This window comes from Sceloporus occidentalis, unplaced genomic scaffold, assembly GCF_023333645.1.
Source record: "Sceloporus occidentalis isolate IW3139 unplaced genomic scaffold, rSceOcc1.0.p SCAF_26, whole genome shotgun sequence".
Lineage (NCBI taxonomy): Eukaryota > Metazoa > Chordata > Lepidosauria > Squamata > Phrynosomatidae > Sceloporus > Sceloporus occidentalis.
Window position 1 is genome coordinate 13,838,878 of NW_028317006.1, and position 18,703 is coordinate 13,857,580.

At 43.4% G+C, this 18,703-nt stretch overlaps 2 protein-coding genes across 2 annotated transcripts; both read left to right on the forward strand.

Annotated features, from left to right (window-relative positions):
* The first annotated feature begins 294 nt into the window (after positions 1-294).
* On the forward strand, positions 295-5,154 carry LOC149300206 (vesicle-associated membrane protein 8-like). The gene is made up of 3 exons (XM_089485777.1): positions 295-309; positions 4,625-4,789; positions 5,011-5,154. Exons 1-3 carry the CDS (start codon positions 295-297, stop codon positions 5,152-5,154), a joined length of 324 nt encoding a protein of 107 aa, XP_089341903.1.
* Positions 5,155-15,908: 10,754 nt separating this feature from the next.
* RNF181 (ring finger protein 181) lies at positions 15,909-18,477 on the forward strand. The gene is made up of 5 exons (XM_089485784.1): positions 15,909-15,994; positions 16,545-16,678; positions 16,768-16,883; positions 18,244-18,318; positions 18,418-18,477. Exons 1-5 carry the CDS (start codon positions 15,909-15,911, stop codon positions 18,475-18,477), a joined length of 471 nt encoding a protein of 156 aa, XP_089341910.1.
* The last annotated feature ends 226 nt before the right edge of the window (positions 18,478-18,703 follow it).

Genomic DNA, 18,703 nt, shown 5'->3' on the forward strand with positions numbered 1-18,703 from the left:
ATATTTATATTTCCAAACATATTTAGATTAGTGTTGTCTAGTGACTCAGTTTCCTGAATGTTGTTTATTTCTTCTGGGACCTGAGCTGGATTTCCCCTTTGGTGTCACTGCAGAGGTATCCAGCCCCGCCCATAATACCTGCGAGAAGGTGAACATATTAAGCCACGCCCCCGAGCATAAAGAGGCGGGAGCGATCAGACCAGGCAGGGCTGGTTTCACAACACAGAACCGGAAGAGACTGTTGTTCGTCTTTTAGAAAAGCTCGGGAGACAGCTCTTGTCATAGGGCTGAGCCATGGACAGGAGACCGGTAAGCGCGGATCTGGAGACGGGAAGGGTGTGCCTGGGCTTTAAGTGGGTTACCCTAAAAAAAAGAAATGGCTCCAAGGGGGGCGAGTTAGTTGGTGGGTCACTGATCAAAAGACTACGGGTAGGGTGAGAGACACGAGTTACAGGCTTTCTTTCTCTCGTAGTTGATCGCTATGGGAAGTGAGGAATTGTGGGGGAGTCGGGGAGGGAGGGGGGGTACGGGAGTTTAAATGAAACACTTTAGAGTTTAAGGGAAATGGCAGCTTTACTTATAAAGTGAGAGGCTGAGTAACGAGAGGCAGGAGCTGAGTGTTCTGTGGACTTTGGAACCTGCTGATTACTCCGTGCCCAGCGCCAGTACAGACCGGGACATTACATGTAACAATAGGCCGTGTTTATAAAGACTTTTATTGCATATATTCTCTACTAAATTCTTTAAAGCTTACACTCTGTGACACAATTGTTCTGTTGTTTTTTTGTTGGTATCCTGGTTATGTGTTTGTTTGCAGGTATTTGAGACAAAACATTTAATAAATGTATATAGTGAGTGCCTGAATTCTAAGCGGTAGACCGGTGAGGGCCTGGACTAGTGGGGCCAGATGGCTGACGTTTGGTGTCAGGCAGTTGCATAGTAATGGGTGTGCTGGTACTGAGCAGGCGAAAGGGTATCTGGAATGTGCGGGTTGGGTCCTATAAAGAAGGTTAGTGCAGGATGACCAGACTTCCTGTTTAACCAGATGGAGATTATGGAAAATATATCCTGCGCTGCTTCGGTGGGCTGAGTGGTTCTTCCATGCTGTGATATTCTGCGTTTCCATGAATCAATGCCGCCCAACACGCGCCATATTTTAGAATTATCCTTTGGTGGAGGGCATGTCTGTTGCCTCTTGAAGGCTTTACTGGTACTGGTGTTAGAATAATAGATAATGCTAAAATCACAAATTTACTGCCCACGCAATGGGAACCAATGTTTATTTTGGGAGACCAGCTGGGTAACCAGTGTGTGTTGGCTTGCAGTGACTGGGCAACAGATTAGAGAGTACGGGTGTGTTAGTGCGGGACAAGGTGTGTGTCGTTACACTTGTGACATGCTCTGAAGTTTGCAGTGTGTTGAGTGCTGTTATGTAATTAAACTATGCGTATTTCCCCATCTGTTGTTTAAGTATTGACAGTTCCTTATGATGAAGATCTTTAACTGAAAAGGAAACTTGCACAACTGATGTGTTTACACCTCATGTTAGAGCCTGACCCATTCTGTAAAGGTATATCTGTAAAGACCACTACAGGTTCTTGTGTTCCGGGATCATGGGGGTTAACGATACCATTGGTGACAATGAGACTGTAGACTTTCCAGGACACAGATTAGGTGTGTGCGTGGGATGACGTCACTGGTAACAAGCAGTTCGCTGCAACCCTTTCGGTGCCAGAGCTTGTATGACTAGGGTACAGGTTTGTGGTTATTGGCACTGCATTGTGTGCACTTCCATCTGCCAACCTCTGCTGGCACAGAACCGCCGGGCCAACCTCTGTCTCTTGGTTTGGTTCTCTTTGCTCACCTTGAAGCTGTAACTAATGACGTTCTCTGCTAATTACCTATTTATTACCAAGAGTGTACAGCGTGACATCCCATCACTGGTTTACTCCTGTGCAAAGTTTGTACCTCGCATTTATTAGCTTCTTAAAACAGAGACACAATTTACTTGGCGCAGCCATTTTTGTCATCAGTGGAGTACGTACGAGTCGGGGCCCCAGGATTTTGTATAATGCCACTGTCCCCACATTCCAGCCTCTTCCAGGGTAAAACTTCATCTGGCCCCCTCTGGCCCTATTTCTAGTGGTACCCCTCCTCTTTCTTGCATGGCTGCTAATTCCATCCCAGCTCTCTTGTTGCCAGGCTGGTCCTTCGCCATTCTCAGGTGAACAAAGCTATTATTACTGAATAACCTGTTTGTTTATGAGCAGAATCCGGGGTGTGGACTGGGTATCTGCGTCACCGTCTAAAGGAGCTTGAGAGCATGGGGAAGAAAGTTTACAGTTGTTTTGTTCTGTCACTTTTATCAAATCATACACTTTAGGGTTCAGTACTCCTAAAAACACATATTTACAAATAAAAACCAGCAAAATATATGTACCCAAAATATATAAACCCACCTTAAATGCATAGCCTTCTTACTGTTCTCAGGATCTGTATGATTATTTTCAGCAAAGCGGCGATTATGAACGTAACATTCAAGACACCACAAGGCTTTCATCAAACCATATGCCAAAGCTCTGAGCCTGGGTGTATGTTTTTTTCTGGTTTACATCTTTTGTTCTGTCTCACATACTGGGTATTCTTATAGGAATAAAGGGACACCCGTGGCCCCCCTAAACTCTCAGTGTATATAAAGTCGTTTGCAGGTATCCATATGCATTGTTCAGTGGGGGGGGGGGGGGATCTCTTTCCCACCCTGTCTGTCGTCCAACCTTTTGTGCTGCAGATTGGATTTGTTACCTAGCCAATCAGTGGCAGGGAAATGCTCCAGTTTAAATCAATGAGAGTACTTTCTGTGCAAGGGGGCCTTGTGAGACCCCCACCCAGAATGTATGGAGAGCCAGCACTGGAGCCGACTGGCAGTATAAAACATGCCAGAGATGTTTTTGCCAAGCATGTCTGCGTGAAATGTAGCTGGGGGATGAGCAAAGAGGCAAATGCATATCACAGAATTCCCCATGGATTTTAAGGGGACACAATGTAAATTTAAAGGGACCACTAAACGATCAAATGCAGTAAAGGTTAAGAAGGTGGCCCTGAATCAGCAAGTCACTTTCATAAAATCCATTGGGAGGGAACAATCCACCCTAGACTTGTTACACACGTATTAAACCTTTATAGTGAAAAAAACTGTAAAAACACCAAACATTTACTGCTGGTGGCCCACTCTGGCCTTAAAATGTTGATGTTCTGAAGGAGCCATGGTCCCTTGCGTTCTGGAATTTGTTCCTCATACAGTGAATAGCTCTTAACCCCTTAAGGACAATGGGGGTCCCTTAAACCCATTGAAAACAATGCATTTTGAGCCCGTACATGTAAGGAGTTAAAATACCTCTATGTTGTGCCTTTTTATAGCATTCTTTTCGTGGACGCTGTCACACTATTGTACATTCTGTCACTCCTGTGTCGGACGGACGCTGCAGAGATGACGGGGCCGTGGGACGAGTGTGACGTCTTGCGCCTTGTTTAGGGTGCTCCGCTGGCTGGATTGATACCTGTTCCACCCGCTTCAGCAAAAAAGCACCTAAAAAACTTATATCAACAGCGTCTTCAATATATGTTGATAATAATGGCAACGAGTTAGCCAACTTAATAAAAGAATATTAAAGTGCACCAGGGAGACCTTCAACGGGGCACCACAAAAAAATTAGACCTTTTTGTTGTATTTATTAAAGCACATACTAGCTAGTGTCCCTCTCCAGTCAAAAGCATCACGGCTTTAAAGCTGAGGAATGCGGAAAATGTAGTAGCGATTTAGATGTCGGTATCTATGTTTGTTTGATCGGCGTCCTGTTGCGCTGCATTCTTACTGTAATCACGCGGACCTCCTGTCACCCACATTGATAAAAACGTGGATAAGCTTTAGAAGCCGTAAAGTCCGACACGAAAGTCCCCTGTCATGTATGCGTTACAATCTACGATCTTTGATTTTTGTCTTATGAAACCTGCTAACATTTTGTGTGTATTTGTTGTATTTATACAAGATGTAAAGTAATAAAGAAAAAAAAAAAAGAATATTTAACTCGGTCCCTTGCTTACCCAATTACTTCCTCATTACTCGGGATGTAGTTTGCAATCTTCTAGCCGTTCACACTTCCTTGTATGTATTAGAGATGTCGCTAATTCGTTGTGATTAGGACCCCTCTGTGTTATCAGTAACGGGGGATCTTCTCCAGCCTAGCATGGCACGATTTCTTAGGAGAAAAAAACTGTATGTAGGGCTATGGGGTGGCACTAAAGGGATCATATATTACCAAGCTGGAACCGGTGCTGTCTTCAGCCATCGCCTTGGTATCCCCTGCCACAGCTCTGCTGATTGATTTGAATTTGGCCCTTTTCCTTCTAGAGTTCACGGGCACAGTTAGTACTTTACACTCCTACCTTTAGAAGCATAAAAATACTAAAAAAAACCCAAATACACTACTTTGCAGGGGGGCGACATGTGGTTTTGCAGAACATACATTGTTCAGAAGTGCCACCTATTTTGAAGAAAAAGCCGATGCGCACCCCAAGCACCGCTTTGTTCCAGGTTTCTGATTTTTTTTGCTTCTTTTGTTAACAGGAAATGGGCGAGTCCTCGGGGGCGGTCGGCGGCGAGCGCGTCAGGGATCTGCAGAGTGAGGTCGAAGGTGTGAAAAATATTATGTCCCAAAATGTGGAGCGAATTCTTGCTCGGGGAGAGAACCTTGACCATCTGAGGAACAAAACTGAGGATTTGGAAGCAAGTGTGAGTTCGCAACCTAACATTTCCGGTCTAGTTTCTAATTGATTATTGCCTGTTTTTAGTGTCTGTCCTGTAAATACTCATGGGTGACCACCTATATTTTTCTTTCCCACCCTCCTGATGGTGATCATGTTTCTGCTACCCCATACTTCACCAAAATTTATGGTGTTGATCCCTCAGTACAAGCACCATTTTGACACGCGCTCCTGTCTTCTTTCTTTTAGTCTGAGCATTTTAAGACCACTTCGCAGAAGGTTTCCAGGAAGTACTGGTGGAAGAACGTGAAGATGATCATTATAATCTGTGTTGTTGTTGGGATCATTCTCCTGTTGATCATTCTCCTGGCCACTAAAGTCATACCAACATAATATTTCCCAACTCTCTCTTCCTCTGTAATCCCCCTGCTGAAAACACACAATGTCCCCCAAATATATGCATTCATCTGCTGGGTTTCCATGAAGCAATAATTGGACTAATCCTTCTGAAATGTATACTCTTCTTTATGGGTAGGATTGATATAATTGATAAAAATATGCCTGTATTAGTTTGTCCCAATAGCTTGAGCGCAGCCATAAACAGTTGTACAGCCATATCTACCTTGTGTTAAGTAAACACTGTTTAGTTGATCAATATTAAACGTAAAGTTATATATTAGAAACATGCATGTATGTAGTTTTACAAGGGCATGCAGGCCCAGAGAAGCAGCAGAACATGCAGATTATAGATGGGGAGGTAATCGGCAGCATAAATGGGGATTTAGAGGTTAGAAATAGTTATATAAAACTATATACTTAGAGGAATTTAATTCAACAGTTTCTGTAGGATAAATGAGGCTTAATGTACGTACACTCTATGTTAATAAATTGAAGGACCCTTCCTTTGGCATAGTGGGCTTCATCACAAAGGTAATTCGAGAATATTCAGACAATGTATTTTGTTAAATTCCACAAGCCTCAGACATGCTTGTGTGGCAATAAGGGTGTTTGGGAGTGTTTCTGTGTTTTGTATGTCCAAACAGGTTGAACGTATGTAAAATAATGAAACTATTCATATTCATTCTGCTCTGGAAATGTGATCCTTTTTTGTGCAGGAATATAGAGGTGATTCGGACAGTATCCACTAGGAGGCAGCATTATTCCTGCGAAGGACATCTGCAGTACTCTCACCAAGCCGCAGGGGGCAGGCAAAGCTGCGGATTTAACCAAGCTCCAGGTTCTGCTCCCTGTTACTTACCGCTGTGTCTATAACGTGCTCAACAATGATACCCTTGAACTGGCCAAATTTACATTCGGTGCCTTACTACTAGTCGAAGGGTGTTGAAGTTTAGCGCTTTATAAATCCAGTTCATGCATCTGGTTTTTAGGAGTGATAAAGTAGTGTAATGCCCTTTTGTGAGACATATTTCTTGCTACGTTCTTGTTCTTCAGCAGATGTGGATATACAAATGAATTTAATGAGTTTCCTTCTGTTTCCAGCCTGATGATTTTTACAGGATTTATTTATAAAATTCATTATTAAATAATTTGGATGCGTTTAATTGGTGCGTGTCATGTCTTTTTTACACCATTTCATTTGGAATGCTGGGATCTTTCCCTGTTCTGCGGCCTCCTGGGACTCCTTTAGCAATCGTTCCTTAGCTTATGCCCCGTTCACCATTGGCGTACTTCTGCTGGAGCCGGATTTATTCCAATAGCTCTTTACCTTCAGAACATAGAGGTACTTTGGTGGAGTACTGATGCTGATATGATGCAAATGATGCTTCCTGATGAAGGTTTCTGCAAACATTGCCATACACGGAGCATACAATGTTTCCAAACACTGTTGGTGGAATCATAGGACACGGAAAGCTTCTAGTTGTGACCCATGTTTCTCAAATCAGAGAGATAAATTGCACGGTGCTCACCTTAGCCTTCCATGGCAGACCGCTCATGACTTATGCCTTCTTTTAATATGTGGATTTTCAGTCATCAACAAGGATTGGGCCAGAAATCAAAGGTTACGTTAGCAAGAGGGGGTGGTAAATAAATGAAACAGCCTTCCATCAGAGGAGGTAGAGGCTAATGCAGTGAGTTAATTGAAACATGCGTGGGATAGGCATAACGTTATCTTGACTCTAAGACGAGATTAAGGTCTGAGTCTTTATATCAAGAAAAGGCTGTGATTTAGTGGGCAGAGCCCCCGCCCTCCTCCACATTCACTGCCCTTTGCACCTCTTGGCTCTTGCCCGGTTCTCTCGTGTATGTTGTAATGTAACAGTACTCTTTGTGTTTTCTCAGCACGGTTAGGATCTGTAGAAGCACCGAGGGCACCCAATGCTTTTTTTTTTTTCCCCACAACTCCGCTAGGCGTAAGCCGGATCAGCACAATGCACCCTAATGTGTCCCTGGGTTAGCTTCATACTTTTTTTTTTTTTTTTTTTTTTTTCCCCCTGTGTGTAAATGATGGCAACCATTTGGTTCTAGTAGTAAATAATGATATTCCTAAATCACCTGTGTTGAAGCAGGAAAAACAATTATTGAGATGTTCAGATATTGTTATAAAAGGGCATGGCCAGCCATCATATGCACTTTAACGCTGACGTCCCTTATAATTCGTGATGTCGCCCCAAATATATATGTCCATTTGCCATGCAGAAGATGCATCCGTTCAAACTCATCTCCTCGCGTGTGATACGCTTTTATTGATGCGTGTGATATACTTGGCGGCAGTCACGTTGCGTGATGAAGAGTGTGCGTGCGCAGCAATCGCTCGCATTGATTTTGAGTGCTTTTCTGCTGCTGATTGGCTCCTTCATACTGTATGGTTGTGATGAAATGCTTATTTACCCTAAGGCTGGAGGGGGGGGACCCCTGAGCGTTCCAAGGCATGCCTTTAACATCCTTTCCTTGCATTGTTTTCACGTTTCTATATAAGTCGCTCCGCTTCCCCTTTCCACGTATCGCTTTATCGCGTCATAATTCCCTGCTTCCACGCAGACAAATCCTGGAAACCAAACGTGGGCCCTGCGTGTTTGTCTGGAAAACATCGCTTGTCGTCGTTAGCCCGGCGCCCGCGTTACCAGATCCAGTGCTTTATAACTTATCTAGAGGTTGCGCGACAGCCGACGTTTCCAGAGAAGTTCAGCAGCAGGGCAGCAAAGTTCTGAAAATAGAAGCAGGAATGGGGGATGGTGGCGGGGGGGAATTAGACTAACGTGAAGGTTGTTACGCCAGCTGACATTACTAAAAGCCCCTGTTTAAATGGAAAGGGTTAATCGGTTATTTACCTCCCAAGCGCCCTTCTCTATGGCTCAGATCCCTCTTTCTCCCCAGATGCCGCCTTCTTTCTGAGATCAGAATTCGGAGGATCACAATGTTCTTGCAGCCCTAAAAGTAGTAATGAGGGGCGACTCGTTGGGGAAGGGGTCTTAGTGGCCTCAAAACATTTGTATTATACGGTATATATATATATATATATATATATATATATATATATATATATATATATGTCGGTGGCAGCTTTCAGCCATGCGGTAAATCAAAGTAGACGGGAGATAAGTTACGACTTACGAGCTCCATCGGGTCCGGAAAAAAATTCTCCACACCTCCCAACAGTTCTAATGGCCGCAAAGTCACCGAGGCATATTTTATTTACATTATATATATATATATATGACACATTTTCTGTTGTTTCTGTACACATTATTACACCATTTAGGGTTGTAGAAGACTGTGATACATTCATATCCAGCAAACATTCTTGGATACTGGAGAAGAGGGACTGTCCGTTCCAAAGAGGGACACTTGGGGGGTATGCCGTTGCGAATTTTACATTGTAAGTTAGTGTTGGTGAGAGTGGCCCTTAGCCGGAGTGAGAGGCTGGGGCTGGAGATCACGCATTGAGTTGCATGACTTTCTAGGTGTGGAAGGATTTCCTCTCCCCATTCCCAGTACCGGGGCTCTCTCCTCCAGCTGCCCCTGGCTGATTGGTAGGGGGTGGGACTGATCCTGACTCTGCCAGCCAGAAGCAGCTGGGACTCTGAGACGGTCCTGGAGTAAACAAGAGATCTAGAAAGAGACAACGCAGAGGAAGAGAAACCGAGCCCCGCAAGAAGTGAGAAGAGGAAGCAGGGGCGGTGTGAGACCTGCGGGGCGGGCAGCACCGGGAGACGATCCAAACCACTCGCCACAATGTATGTGCCCGGCGCTCAGTGACCGGCAGGACGCCGCCTCGCACGCTTCTACCCGCGCCGCCCGCTCGGATCCGCTCAACGCTCACCATGGTGAGTAACAAACCTCTCCGATCGCGGTGATCCCCTGCGGCCCCGCAACTCCTATCACCTTCAGCCAGCCGCTAGCGCCCCCAGACCTTCGGGCGTTCGTTGAAAGCTGAATGTCTCTATTCGCCCCATAACCTTAATGTTGTTTCTGGCTAGTTTCACTTTCAGATACAATCTGCTGGCAGGCAGATCGGCACAGCTGGTATATTCCTCCCTGTATACATCTATAGAATGCTGTCCTATTCTGAATAGGGCTTTATTCACTAAATGGTGTTGTCAGTGGGTTGGGGTTCCAATCCGCCAGCTTCACTTTACATAAAGATTGTAAGCTTTTTTGAGCAGATCCCGCCTTACCTTTTGTTTCCGTTAATCTAAATTGTTATGTGATGCGCTACTTGTTGTGTCCTGCGGACCCATTGTACAGCGCTGTGGAATATGATGGTGCTATATAAATTGATACATAATAACAATGCATTGCCAACTCCAGTGAAGTTCTGCTGTAGGAAGAGCTTGGGTGGCCCTGTATAATGCATAGTTAAATAGGTAGATCTTTAGGTAGGGCAGGTGCAGCCCTGCTTATGGAGAAATTTTCCAGGGACTGCCCTTTGTAATGTGTAATGTATTCAGTAAACCATGCGGAGTGTGGCAGCCGCTTCAAAGCTGCTTGGCATTAGCCAGTGGGCCACCAGAAGCTTGGGAGCTGCCCATTCAAGACTCCAAAGTCCGTAAACTGGGAATATCCACCCGCTGGCGCCATGACACGCAGTGACGGTAAACATTATGTCGCGTGACTTCAACAAATTATCACTCATAAGAAACCAGCGGCGTGTGGATCCGTTCTAATCAAACCCACTTATGGTGAGATCGGCGCAGCACGGGTACAGACAGGGGCATTCAGAGAACAAAGAGTTAATGTTTCTGATCTGCGATCCCTGGATTAATTGCACCTTTGCAGCGGATCGCGTGGTTATTGATGTCGCGTTAAGCAATAGCACGCGTTCTCGTAACGCATACAGCGAACGAGTCCTAGCAGGCTGCGGAGGTGATCTGGGTCCGTTCGTAGTAGAAGCTGCCATGTTATTGTAACTTGAGCAAAGTCAAAGGTTCCTACCGCCTGCGTTACGGCCGAATGTCTTAAAGCATTAGAGCTCGGATCGCGCCGTTTAAAGGTCCCGTCACTTACTGGTGATCACTAACTAAATGCAGCGTTAGAAACGTATTTCCTATTAAATACCCAAACCCTTCCCAGAAAGGAATCATTTAATGAAATAACATTTTATGTAAATTATAGTTTTTTTGGCTGGGAATGTTTAATTGTCATGTGATACGAAAAGTGGGACATGATATGTCGTTTCCATAGAAACAGAAAAATGCTTCTTAAATGTTTTATTGTTGTTTTTATCCAAATAAACCTTCAGAGGGAAGGAGAGGGAATCGCAGTTTTAAACGCAGATGCTAAGCTCGATGTTTCATCTTTGCACGTGATGCTGTATTTTGCATAACCGCTACCTGGATTTCCAGGGCCGTGGCTCATCCTAGGAGCACCGGATCCTGGTCTTCTTCAGACGCCCTGTTTAGACAACAAACTTCATTATGATGTATATTATTCGGGGTATTACATCATGTTGTTTGGCATATAGGAACGTAGAAGCTAATACTTTGTCATGAACATTCACAGACATAGGTGACTTAACAGTAAGGCAGAGATATGTTAATGGGGAGGAATAAATGTGTAGTTCCTGAGGACAGTTAGTTAAGATACCTTTCCCCATTGTACACATGCCGTGGGTTTTGTGGCCCATGTAGTCATTACTGTAACCTGTCTGAACTACTGTAACTGGAGATTTATTCTACGACCCTTTTACCTCCCTCTAACTTTAATCTAATTCATTATCATTGTTGTAATTATTATTATTTATTATTATTATTATTATTATTTATTATTATTTATATTATTATTTCCTTGTTTCAGACCAAGTCAACCCAGGACCTGGAGATGTGCCAACGGCAGGCGGACGAGGTGAAAGTATTGATGAAAGATAATGTTGAAAAGGTCATCGAGAGAGAAGGAAAGTTATCGGAGCTGGAAGGCAGATCTGCAGATCTACTTAATTTGGTATGTTTCAACATCAAACCCTCACCGTTTAATATTCATAAATTAAAAAAAATAAAAAGTCACGGGGGAGGGGGGGTAAAAACCTTTAAATAGGATTTGAGACAATATATTTATATTTTTTCTAAAACAAATTTGCAACAGACTCCAGGCGGCCCAAACTCCACTTGTCCGTTCAGCACCACGACAATAGTATGCTATCTGTGACAATTACGTCGGGAACCAACAAGACTAATAATTCTAATAATTATTCTCGTAAGCAATTCTTAGGGTTCTAAAAGTGCTTTGTAGCCTTTTTTTCCTCTTTTGTCAATATCTGGGTTCTCACCTTCTCTGATATGATGGCCATTGGATACACGGTGCTAACCAGAAGAACCACGTGCTTCATGGTGAAAAGTCACCCCGGCACTAAAGACAAAGTGTAGATGGGGGCCGCAGAAAATGTATTAACAGAGAACAAGAACACAGACAGCAGTGTAAGTCGGGGACTTTAATCAGATGGCATCAGAAAGACGAGGACATGGAGTCAATAGCGTTAGTAGGACCAGAAGAAAGTGACCATGAGAACAAGGATCTTGTTACCGCCTTCTTCTGCGGCTCCTACCCTGTGCCACTCGATTCTGTGAACCCCTTGTTAATTTTTTCTCCTTTATAATATAGTTTCTAGCGGCAGCCCGAATATTAGGCAAGATTTGCATTTCCTTCTTCGATGTTTGCTTCCAAACCTGCTAGACCTGTTGTCTGCTGACGCAAATTGTTGGTCCGGTGTCTAGTGGGGAATACATTGGGAACAGGTGTCCTCGTCGTCATTATACGTGGAAACAGTGTTTGCATTAATAATCCTGAAAAGAAATAAATAAAATACTATGGTGGCCCTCTTTAGTTTGCTGTTTCAGGAAAGCTTCCTGTGTGGTTTGGCATCTGTCCCCTTCTTCTTCCAGACATATCATATATTTCCTCTTTTAATAATGAAAAAAAAAAATTCTAAAGTTTCAAAACATGTTCGCGTCATGTAGCAACTGATTGCAACAAGATTCCATTGGTTTCTTCAGTGACGAGACTACTTTTCATACTCCTAACTCTCTTTAGGTAGGGTATCAGAGTTACTTTTTAATATGTAACCTAAACTGTGTGAGTGAAGTCTTTATAACCCTTAAAGTTGTGATCACCAGGAGTGTAACCTTGATGGTGCCTGACGGGGAGGAGAACTTGCTAGTAGAGTGAAGAACCATGCGGTGGTGGGACCACCAGCTCAGGACCCAAGGCAGCCGTCAGGTTTGCCCATATACAATACATTATAGTAGAAAATAATGAAAAGTAGGGACTGGGGTACAGTCGAAGTTGAGTGGAGTTACATCATCCAATGTAAGGCATGTGTCGCAAGTATAAATACATGTATATCTTTGTTCGTATGTATATTGCTGACTACTACTAACTACCGTCTACTTCACCAGGCCAACAAATTCCAGAAGACGTCCAAGACGGTGGAACGTCACACAAGATGGCAGAAATGGCGTTGGTGTGTGATCTCTGGAGGAATAGTTCTACTTGTGGTGGTTATACTCATCATCGTTATCGTGATTCTGTTTGGTGGAGGTGGAAGCTCACCTGAGCAAGCTATGGAAAAAGACCCCAACTGATTCAGTCCACCCCAAGACCACCAGAAGCCAAGACAAACCATACCCGCGACCACTGCTAAATGACGTGTAACAAATATACTCTCTGTATGAGCGGAACATGTCTGTCTGCAGGACTCTACACATTTGTTTTACCATTGACTTGAGGAACTTTGCTTCTTGTCTGCCTCTGAAGATAATGTATAGAATGTTTGTTCATCCTTAGAGTTAAGTGCTGCTCAGCGCCTTCATGGAGCGGGCAATGGGACGGGCCCTAGTATTGCAACAGCGTAATGTAAGAAAGCCTTTTTACTGCTCGTGCAAGACAAAGGACGCGGACAAGTGCATTCGGGCTACATCACCATCTCATCTCCTTACTAACTATCATGACTTGGATCCTCTTAATCCTTAAACTGGTTCTCACCAACACCTTGGGGTTTTCGGGAAATTCTTATACATAAGGATATGTCAGAGTGAATGAGATGGTCCTTCTGTCCCATTCATAGTCATATCATCAGAAATTAAAAAAAAAAAAATGTATTGATGACTAGTGTGGAGTATTGCAATTTAAATCAGGAGGAGAAAAAATAAATAAAATGATGCATAACCTGTGTGTAACTTTCTAATAAATATTATATATATAGAATAATGAGAGTACAAAGTTAGAAAAGGGGTAGGGATCAAAATAAAAAAAAATTAAACTATGGGATTAGGCACAAGGTAAATAAAGCTACCGTAGGAGTCCCAAACTATGGTGGGATCGCTACATTAATTTATAACAGCAGGCAGTTTAGGGTCAGGGAGACTCACTATTGTCCGGCTATTATGCCTTTTGATTTCTAGAGGTCATCTTGATGCCTTGTCAAGGTCGTAATGTACTGTGAAGTTTTTAGAATAAAACAATTTCCTTATTTGTGGACAATTAAAAAGTGGGTATGCATTATTTACACGTACTCTTTTTATTTTTTTGAACTTTGGTTCTAAATTAAACACGCGTGTCATAACAGAAGTTCATATTATCCCCTGGATTTCATGGTAGTCCTGGTGGGAGTCTGGAATACGGGAGGTGAAGTGGAGTCAAGAGGTGGAAATGACTGCTAACGCGGCTAAAGGGGGCTTTTGTATGAGAGGGGACCATAGACCGAGAACGCCTCCTTTTCCCCCTGGTATTTTTGGTTCTTGCAGTGTTTTTTGTTGCAGATTTTTTTCCCCAACCTAAATTACTAAATCCATCAAGTTCAACCCTTTTACGTATACTTCCTGTTTTTGATACACAAGGGGGGAAAGAGTTCCTTCTTGGCTCCAAAAGGTTATCAGATTTCTCCTTGGATCAAGAAGCTCTAAAAATGGTCTCGCGGGGGGCACCAGGGTTCTGTAAATATGAATGTTGTGTAAATAAAGGCAAGGAACCGGAGACGGAGAAGAAGGCCTGCCTTTCCCTGGTATTTTGGGTTCTCGTAGTTTTTGCAGATGGTCTCTCTGGGGACATCAGGGTTCGGTAAATATGAGCATTATGTAAATAAATGCTAGGAACACCGGTGTGGTGTGATATTTAAAGTGCTTAAACACATCCTGTTTTGTTCATGTCACGGCGGGGATTTCTAAGTATTTTGGGTCAGTAAAGGGCTATGTATTCGATCTGTGACTTCGTCTTTCTAAACTGTCAACGTTAGCACTGTACTTCTCTGGGCTGCTTGTTATTTCTGTGTCATCGTCTGTCTGCCCCAAGCTATCTGCGCACTAATTGTTATTGCCACTCAGCCCTTCTCATGGGCTACGTGCCCAGCCCACAGTGAATGCCACTTCTGTGTCGGTGCTGCTAGGGCGACAAAGAATAATAGGCAAGAACGATGAGTACAGGAAGAATGTATGACATGGAGAGAGGGATGAATGAGTGAATTCATGAAGATCGGGAATGGAACAAAGTGATTGGGAGAAGAGAGGAAGTGAGAACAATACTGAAGGTACAACCACATTAAAGTGATAATGGAGGAAAATAGAGGGGTATGAGCACACTGGGAACGGCAGAAGCTTGGCCTTAGAATTCCCGTACCCACCGCGTGCAAATGATTATTTCAAACAGCCAATGGCTTCCAGCTAAAGAACATTTTAAAAAGCTCCTGTATTTCTGTTCTTCATAATGCTGCTGGGCCCTTTAGAAGAGAAGCCTGACCAGCCCCGCTCTGTGCAGTTGCCTGATTTTGTCTATATGATGGGGTCAGCTGCCAGAGGCAGGCCTGGGCCTTGCACAGGTGGCAGTTTTGCCCCGCATCGTAGGTGGCCTGGGTTAGATTAAATGTCCCAAAATAAAATACCCTTCTGTGCACAGGGCTGACCAACCAAGGGCCATACTGCACGATAATAACAAACACAATGCAAAGGGTAGTTTTATTATCCGAGTCTACAATAATATAGATATACACATAGAATATAATAAATATATATATAATGTGTGTGTATATATATATATATATTATAGTATTTAGTATAAAAATGCTTTGCCGTTTGTTATATATATGTGTGCGGCGTGTATTTCAAGGAAGGAAGGAAGGAATAACCAGCGGCTTTTGAGACAGAGGTTAATCGATTAATCTGCGATCACAAGCCTGTTCCAGGAAATCAGGAAATATCATAACCTAGCCTGTTTACCAATCCAAACCACGCCTACACATCGCTGAACTTTGCGATTGGTTAGTCAATGCAGCGAGCCACTCACTTCCGGGTTCAAATGTCAATCTGTCATCTCAAAGCTAGTGATTGGGTTGCAGCTCCGTCTTCGTATGCGGTGATTGGCTGAGATGCCGAGAATGGTGATCACGTGATGAAGCAGCTTTGTCATTCAACACCGTAGTGAGTTTCCTGCTTGCATTCTCATAGAAACTTCTCCAGTAAATGTTATTAATTGTTACGTTTTGCAAAGGGTTATACCAATATGAACAGACAGGGGTGGAATATATATAGAAATTGAAATATTATGTATCTTACCTGATTCATTCTGTACATTTATTATTTGTGTTTAAATGACTTTATATGAAATTCATGGCTGCTAAAACTCTATAGTATCCTAGTGAGTTGTGTTTTTTCAAGTATCAAGGGTCTTAACATGTGCTTTACTTTCAGGTGCCGCTTCTCTCCATGGCTTCCTACTTTGAAGAACATAACTGTGAACCGACGGTGCCCGAGGAGCAGTATCGTCAGAATGCCCTTCTAGAGTTGGCAAGGTTGGTGTGTTCTCCCATCTACACCACGCCAAGCAGCGTTAGGTGTGCAGCTCATGTTCAGAGAGACCGCAGGTGGTCAGGGCCGGCTCGGACAGTGCCTGGTTCATAGGATGATCTCCTTGCTCCAGTAAATCTCAGGGCTTGTAGCCTAAGCAGCATGATCTCCTGATTGCAGATCATCAGGATTGTTGACATCAAACTTGACGGCAGATAAGAATCACTTGCCACAGTCCTTGATCTGGTCATATATTCAGGATAGTTATATGTCTATCCTAGTCATTGTTAAATTCCATAACTATACATTTCTACCTCCTCTACCGGGAGTCTGTTCCGCTTATCCACCACCCTTTCAGTAACATTGGAAATGTTAGGCATTAGATTGAAAGAAGAAGCTCGGTGAGTGCTGGGATTGTATCAGATATTTTAACCACAGATTATAGGTTTAGACAGTGTTGGCTGTGTTGTATCACTGATCTCCTGACTTGGTATATGTCATATTAAGGGTACCATACTTTCAGGTACAGATGCTAACAGCTGTTCTTTTCCGAAGGAGTCTCCTCAGCGGGATGGATATTGACCTTGGAGGTTTAGACTTTACGGAGTGGGATCAGCGACTCCCACCCCCAGCTTCCAAACAAGTAGTGGAACGTTTGCCCAGGGTTACTATAACACCAGAGCAGGCAGGTAAGTAGGTAGCTTTGAAGGTTGATCCAGTGAAAGATGGGCATTAAGCCAGGGATTTAAATGAACCACGTGATCCCTAATCATTGCAGATACTGTTCTTAAGTGTCCTGTGTGCCTGATAGAATTCGAGGAGGGCGAGACTGTCCGTCGATTACCCTGTGAGCACCTCTTTCACTCTGCCTGCATCCTGCCTTGGCTTGGAAAGGTAATGCATTGCCTTAGATCCATGTTGTGACCTCGAAACTGCACCCTGGAAACTAAGGTGTTAAATGTGAAAGAGGGTTGTCATGGTGATCCAAACAAAGGCACGTATGACTTTGTTTGTCATCTGGATGTGTGTTGTACCATATATACACGTATATTTTAATGCAATTTATTTTCCCCACCTAGTCCGTTCATAGTATGTTATTACACTAAATTATTAAATTACCAATTCCTTATGTTATTCCCTTTTTATTGTCTGCTCTTCTTATTGTGTTGATTTTCCCTTTATTTATTTCATTTCCCTGCTACAAATCCTGTTATTAACTCTTCCGCCACCTGCTGTTCTCTCTAAAACGCTCTGCTGACCGCAGCTGCTGTGCCACTGGCTGTTTGGGATGTTGTTAGGTATGACATATTGGATATTGATCAGTTGACAGTCCAATGATTAACCCATAGCTTACCAACACACCAGCACAGCCATAATCTTAATGGGTATCATTTTTAGGGTTAAAAGCATCGTTCACTCGAATCATCTCCTAAAACATGTTGTGCGTTATTTGTGATCCCTGCAGTTGCATATTGTAAAGGTAACGTTGTCTTAATATGGAGATTGGAATATTCTTTGGCTATCATGGATTACACTGCTAAAGACATTTTCGGGTTTAGAGAATATGATATTACGTATTCATAGAAATATAGAAAGTGACAGCAGATAAGAACCATTCGACCAGTCTAGTCTGCCCAACCTCTGAATACTTTCCTTAATCCCTGGCCTTATTTTATATCTAATTTAGCCTTATGCCTATCCCATGCTTGCTTAAACGTCTTTACTGTATTAACATCTACCACTTCTGCTGGATGGCTATTCTCTTCCTTTATCTTGTTGATTCCCTTTAAGTATTTAAATTTTGCTATCATATCCCCCCTGTCACGTCTTTCTTCCAGGCTATATATATCCTGTAACCTGTCCTGGTAAGTTTTATCCTGTAATCCATAAACCATTTTAGTAGCCCTTTTCTGCACTTTCTCCAACATTTCTATATCCTTCTGGAGATCCGGTCTCCAGTCCTGTACACAATACTCCAAGTGAGGTCTCACCAGTGCTCTGTACAACGGCGTGAGCTCTTCCCTTTGTCTACTGCTAATACCTCTCGCTATACAACCAAGCATTCTGCTCCAGATGTAAACCCAGCGGATATCAGCAATGGGTTTCCAAAGGTGATCCTTGTTATTTGCAGTCTCTCGTGCTGCTGGTTACCCTCTCTCCTGTATATGTGTGACATGTCCATGGAAATGGTGTCCTTTTAGGAAGCCCCCACTGTGATAATATGTTTGAGAACTTGTCTCCTCCTGCCCCACAGACCAACTCCTGTCCCCTGTGCAGAGATGAGCTTCCCACAGACAGCCCGGAGTACGAGGAATACAAAAAGGACAAGGTACCCTCTCTGCACAAACAGTAAAGGGAACGGTTTGTACCTTACCATTTCTTTATACCAGATAAATGTCTCTCTGATCCACTCTCTCGTTTGTTTTAGGCAAGGAGGAAGCAGCAAGAACAGCGGCTGGAAGATCTGCATGGAGCCATGTACACCTGAGACATTCTTTAGTGGCATCTCTCCTCCTTTACCCAGCAGTCTTAATTAGAATATTATTAAATCCCTTTCCCTGCTGCGCCAGGGGAGCTCAAATCCAGCAATAAAGAATCCGGAGCAGGAATTAATACATTCATACATATCGTCCCTGCTTGAAGCAGATCCCCCTGCGAGCCAGGGCAGCGGGAAGAGAGCCACTTAAACAGGGCTGTTCAGTAATGAGGACTGG

What these genes read in the sequence shown, in the direction of transcription:
- LOC149300206 (XM_089485777.1), top strand. An exon ending in CTGAGGATTTGGAAGCAAGT is followed by an intron (nt 4,790 to 5,010) that starts GTGAGTTCGCAA and finishes TCTTTCTTTTAG; the next exon opens with TCTGAGCATTTTAAGACCAC.
- RNF181 (XM_089485784.1), top strand. Translation starts at nt 15,909, where the DNA reads ATGGCTTCCTACTTTGAAGAACATAACTGTGAACCGACGGTGCCCGAG. An exon ending in TATAACACCAGAGCAGGCAG is followed by an intron (nt 16,679 to 16,767) that starts GTAAGTAGGTAG and finishes TAATCATTGCAG; the next exon opens with ATACTGTTCTTAAGTGTCCT. An exon ending in TCCTGCCTTGGCTTGGAAAG is followed by an intron (nt 16,884 to 18,243) that starts GTAATGCATTGC and finishes CCTGCCCCACAG; the next exon opens with ACCAACTCCTGTCCCCTGTG.